The sequence below is a fragment of the Phyllobates terribilis genome, unplaced genomic scaffold (assembly GCF_046119375.1).
Source record: "Phyllobates terribilis strain yellow unplaced genomic scaffold, ASM4611937v1 Scaffold_5538__1_contigs__length_50923, whole genome shotgun sequence".
Taxonomy (NCBI): Eukaryota; Metazoa; Chordata; class Amphibia; order Anura; family Dendrobatidae; genus Phyllobates; species Phyllobates terribilis.
Window position 1 is genome coordinate 4,168 of NW_027368285.1, and position 6,408 is coordinate 10,575.

At 29.8% G+C, this 6,408-nt stretch overlaps 1 protein-coding gene across 1 annotated transcript; it reads left to right on the forward strand.

The window, feature by feature from the left end:
• The first annotated feature begins 1,452 nt into the window (after nt 1-1,452).
• On the forward strand, nt 1,453-2,004 carry LOC141250283 (uncharacterized). Its single transcript, XM_073669919.1, has one exon. The coding sequence runs from the start codon at nt 1,453-1,455 to the stop codon at nt 2,002-2,004; it is 552 nt and encodes a 183-aa protein (XP_073526020.1).
• The last annotated feature ends 4,404 nt before the right edge of the window (nt 2,005-6,408 follow it).

Sequence of the window (6,408 nt, forward strand, 5' to 3'; positions counted from 1 at the left end):
TTGACAATTTAATACTCAATGCTCATAATTTGGATAGTAGGTTCATTTGCGAAGCTTTTCTCACTTTAAGGTTAACAATTATTTATAGATCTATTATAGTCATTAAATATACATAGAAATAAGTAATGCTAATAAAAATATATCATATTGATTCACAATATAAATAAATATTTTTTCATTGATAATAATTTTTCTCTCTTTAATACTTTCTTAGTAATCATGATTCGGTGTATTCTTTATTTTAATTATATTCTATATTTCTTTATAGGAGATCTTTATAATCAAATATAGAAGATAATGAGAGATTTTTAAGAATGCTTTATTTTTCATTTATAACCTGAAGATTTTCTTTCCAACTCATACTTAAAAAAATGATATTTTCGAAAAGAATACTTAATATCTTGCATAAATTAGGATATCTTAAAAGAGAAAAAAACGATATATGTATTTTAAGATAAAATGTAATTTCAAATTTTAGTTTTTGACACGTGTCATAATTTTGTAAGTATTAATAAGAAAGTAACATGTGTTATTTTTAATATAAGGCGGACACATCGGGTCCGTTTGTCAAAATATATAAAGTACATTTTTACCCTCTAGTTTTAATAAGAAAGTAACACGTGTTATTTTCAAATTCTAGTTTCTTATATTTTATAAACATGTTGTAAATATTTTTTTTACTTTATCTTTCGTCCTCTAGTTTTTCAAAAAAAATACATGTTATTTATAATAAAAAGTACATTTTTGCCAAGCACAATTTTCATTGAAAATGTCTTTATAAATAATAATGTCCTCACAATACATACTCCAAACAAACCCATCATCATTTTTTCATTTGGTCTAGTATTTTATGGATAGATTTATGTTTTCTTCATTTACTAAATACCCGAACATGACTACCATAATATATTTTCATTTAAAATTAGACATCATAGGTCAAGCCTTAGTTATCTTTAAAAATTTCATGTCATTTGACACAATTTCACCAATTTTTATCAATCTATCACCTAACAATTAATTTCTTTTCGCATTTAATTTCCATGATTAGACTTGTCCAAACCTTAATTGCCTTAATCTAAACAAAAATCGTTAAAACTGCTTGTGAGCATAGAGAGTATATACAAAGAAAACATTTTTCAATGTCCACCTTTAATTTAAAATTAACAAAGAGTCATTCTAATCACGATATTCTTCCTTAAATAGGGGAACAACATCAATTCACCGATCTTAATTTATATTTTCCCGTATCAAGCGGCTTCTATATATATGGTGTGTATATATGTAACTTCTATAAATTCATATTTCAATCGTTTCATCATAAACACACAATGATTAATTAGACAAGAGTATCAATCAATTACTTCTCTTCTCTAATTTTCTAATCAATGGTACTCATCATTATATAACCCGAACTTCTCCCCCAACAATTCAACATAAAAAGCACATCAAAATATGTCTCATCAAAGAATTGTTTCCCTATCCCTAACACTTACCACCCTCCTAATAACATTGCTTTCAGCATCCGCAGACCAACAACTCATAATCACCACGTGCAAAAATATAGCGAAACTGGAGCCAGTTCTTGGCGGTAACTACCAAATATGCATTGACTTTCTAAAGTCCGACCCACGCAGTGTGAACGAAACGCTCGAAGGGCTCGGTGAAATCTCTTTCGAGTTGACCAAAAAGAAAGCGGTTGCAATCGAGTCTCAAATCAAGTCGTTATTAGCGGACCCGAAAGTGGGATCCAATGCCAAGAAAGTGTTGAAGGATTGCGCGGAGATGTATGATAATGCTGATGACTCGATAAGTGATGCGTTGAATGCACTCAAGAAGGGAGATTTTTCGGGCGCCAACATTTTCACTAGCGCTGCTATGGATGCACCTTCCGATTGCGAGGACGGGTTCGAGGGTGGTGGGACTTCGCCTTTGAAGAAAGTCAACGATGAGATAGAGAAGTTGTATTCTATTAGTCTTGTTTTTACTAACTTGTTGCATAAGTAGAAGATTTTTGTTATGGATTTTTTATTGCAATAAAAAGATATAGAGAAATGAATACGACTTGTGGGTTTAAATTTCTTGATTATGTTTCTTGTATTTTAAGGATTAAAATTGATCATGTATGGTTTCTAATGTAGGATTTGCCTTTCTAATTGGTATCGACTTTAATTTAGTATTAATAATTATGTGTGAGTTATTATTGAAAACTCGCACATTAAAATATATTTCCTCAACAAGCTATATTATGTCAGAAATTTACAAAATCATTGTGCAAATGGTAACATATAATTATAATTTATTATCTTGATTTCTTACGGTAATAGATCAATTTTTTATTGTTAGGATATTAATTTGGGTGTATTAACGTCAAACTATACTAATTTACAAGGTTTGGCTAAGGTAGTTTTACTCTATCTAGACTCTAGTGTTAGAATAATCTTCATCATATATATTAAGATTTAATGATCATGATTAATTTCTTGGCTCTCCCAATCTCACTTTATTATTATTATTACTATGACTTTCGGACACGGTCCATTTTTTTGTTCGCTTTTACGTGTTTCATGTTGCGTATAAATTATTTTGTTTTTTATTTTTTGACTCTTCATTTTTTATTGTCATGTATTACGGTATCGTTTTTTATAGTTTTGTTTATTTTTTCAGTTTGGTTACCATGAATGAAAGAAAGGATAAGTTTACACTTATAGCATCTAGGTCTTGTATATATCAATATATGACATGTCTCTCATGCTTATTCTATGATAGGCTGATAGTAAGCTCTTGTTCAGTCAATGTTGCTATGTTCAAATAAAAAAACAATTAACTGTCAAAACAATTCCATAGTATACCGAACATAAAATTACAAAATTAACATCAACAATAGTACGTATTTTGAGGTCTTGGAACAAACACTCTTCACCAAAAAAATTAATTTATCTCATAATCTCATATATTTTCTATTAATTTACTGAAAGACTATTTCTAATATTAATTAAATTAAACGTCCGCATTAGCACAAAGAAGTATAGGGTAAAAAATAATTATACGTACACAACTGACAAATAACTACAAGGTAAAGAAGTATAGAGAAGGTTACATGTTTGTACCGAAGAATCTACTCCATCCCAAGATATTTCCGATGGGGGATTTGTAGACATTAGCAGGACGAATGGTGGAGCCAACATGAGTCTTCAACTTCTTCAACTTGGAGGACGAATTTGAGCAACCACCAGTCGACATTCATCAGGCAGATCCGGATGCCACTGCAGAGGGGATGTGTGAAATTTATTTTAGATATTTCAAATTCTATATGAGCCATAAATCGAGATTAGTCTTCTGCACGTATATATAGTATACAAAGAGTTGGAATCTTGGTAAAAACCGGAGCATTAATGGAAACCGTTTCACAATGAAAACATCATGCCGTTTCAAACTCGGAAAAATAAAGACAAATATATGGTCAAATAATATTTAATGAAAATCTTTTCACAATGAAGCACCCAACCGTTACAAACTACAAACATTGAAGACAAAGACATGGTCCAAACAAAAGAAAAACATTGAAAAGAGAAGAGGTTTGTTGGGGGGTGAATTCAATGGAAAACATAAATCCACATTTAGTGATTTGAACACCCCCTAATCTTTATATGTATTAAGATATATGAATGAATATGATGATATATGATATGATAAGTTTACCAAAAAAAAATAGTTTATCTCATAATCTCATATATTTTCTATTAATTTACTGAAAGACTATTTCTAATATTAATTAAATTAATCGTCCGCAGCAACACAAAAAGTATAGGGTAAAAAAGAATTATACGTACACAGCTAACAAAGAACTACAAGAAAGAAATATAGAGAATGTTATATGTTTTTACCGAAGAATCTACTCCATCCCAAGATATTTCTGACAGGGGATTTGTAGACATTAGCAGGACGAATGGTGGCGCCGACAAGAGTCTTCAACTTCTTCAACTTGGAGGACGAATTTGAGCAAACACCAGTCGACATTCATCGGGAAGATCCGGAAGCCACTGCAGAGGGGATATGTGAAATTTACTTTAGATCAAAACGGAGCATTAATGGAAACCGTTTCACAATGAAACATCATGCCGTTTCAAAATCGGAAAAGTAAAGACAAATATATGGTCAAATAATATTTAATGAAAACCGTTTCACAATGAAGCACCCAACCGTTACAAGCTACAAACATTGAAGACAAAGATATGGTCAAAACAAAAGAAAAACATTGAAGAGAGAAGAGGTTTATTTGGGGGTGAATTCAATGGAAAACATAAATCCACATTTAGTGATTTCAAAACCCCCTAATCTTTATATGTATTAAGATATATGAATGAATATGATGATATATGATATGATAAGTTTACACTTATAGCATCTAGGTCTTGTATATATCAGTATATGACATGGCTCTCATGCTTATTCTATGATAGGCTGATAGTAAGCTCTTGTTCAGCCAATGTTGCTATGTTCAAATAAAAAAACAATTAACTATCAAAACAATTCCATAGTATACCGAATATAACATTACAAAATTAACATCAACAATAGTACCTGTTTTGAGGTCTTGGAACAAACACTCTTCACCAAAAAAATTAATTTATCACATAGTCTCATATATTTTCTATTAATTTACTGAAAGACTATTTCTAATATTAATTAAATTAAACGTCCGCAGCAGCACAAAGAAGTATATATTTTTGGTCTTTTTGGGGCAACGGGCTTTTTTAGCACATACATTTCTATTTTCATTGGTCCAAGAACAATACAATTTGATTTGTGGTCAATAAACAATTCCAATTGAAGAAATTAAGTAGGGTATTAATTAGGACAAACAATACTAATTTTAAGATATATTAAGATTAAGATTATATTATTACTACTTTGAAGTACTTACCATTTTTATTATAAGGTTTTATAACTGTATTCAGGTTGTTGATATAAAGGTAATAATTTCTGGCAGGACCAACTCAAAGTATGTAAACTTCGATTTAATCAATTAGACGTGAAATTATGGAATGTGAAATATCGATTATAGCAAAAACACTAGCATATAGCTCATGCCTTTATCTTTTTTAAAAAATAAACGTTGTAAAAAATTATAATACATTTTTAAATATGTAAAAGCTATTAAATTAGATTTTCCAAAAGATTTGTGTCAAACTTTTATTTTTATTTTATATTCTTTTGTGCAAATATACATATATATACACTAAAACAACAATTCCATATTAATTCTATTGAAATCATGAATATATAATATTTAATTTAAATTGTGAATATAGAGAACTTTAAGAAGAAGAAGAGATTTAAAAATTAGAGTTTTTTGCATTTAACCACTAGTTATGTAGGCCAATATGCAACAAATCACACTTTATCTCGATAATTATTTAAATCTATATTTATTTTAAATCATTCAAAAGTGTCTTCATTAACAATTTGCCACCCACAAACTTCTTCCATCCATTTTTTATTAAAATGTGTTGTTTTACCATTTTAATATCACTTTTCCAAAAAAATTGTAAGGACAAATATGTCATTTACTAGAAATATCTCATGGGATATTCACTAAAATATCATGATGATTTTATTTTATTATCTTATTCATTAATATCCCCTTCCTTAAGAATACAGAAAAACAGATTTGGTTGCTAAGTGTCGCATATAATTTTTTACTAACTATCGCGCACACGCTCGTCACGGCGACTATCACCACGCTCGTCACGAGCATCTCCGAAGCACCCGTAACGAGCATTTATAAAACACCCGTCACGAGCATCAGAAAAGCGCTCATCACAAGCACCCCCAACGTACTCATGACGAAGAGCGCTTAAAGGATTATAAAAACCTAAAATCTGGCCCAAACCCTCATTTCACACATTTCTCCTCCTCCCAAACGCTCTCTGTGTAGAAAACCTTCGTTCAAATACACTTCTTGCTTGTTTGACTTGATTCCGGTGCTCATAGGCTTCTCGATTTGTTGTTCTTCCATCTTAAAGATCCTAATTGAAGTTGATATGGTTAGTTGTTCAATTTCTAGATTGTTTGAGTTGATGTTTATGTAGATCAATAAGTTATTTTGCCTAATTGTTGGATAATTTAATAGTTATATATGCTATTTAGTTAAATTGATGTGATATGTATGCATAATATTGTTGAAATCTTGAAATATATGGAAGATTTAAGTTGATTTGGAAGATATTTGGATCTATAGGTTTCTAGGTTGAATTATTGGAAGATTCAGTAGTTAATGAAGTTAATTAGTTAAAATAATGTAATTTAATTTAAATTTATGGTTGAAATGTTGATATATATCGAGATTTTAGTTGTAGTATTGATTTGGTGGATATTTGGTTGTATAAGTAATTTTTTATAAATTGT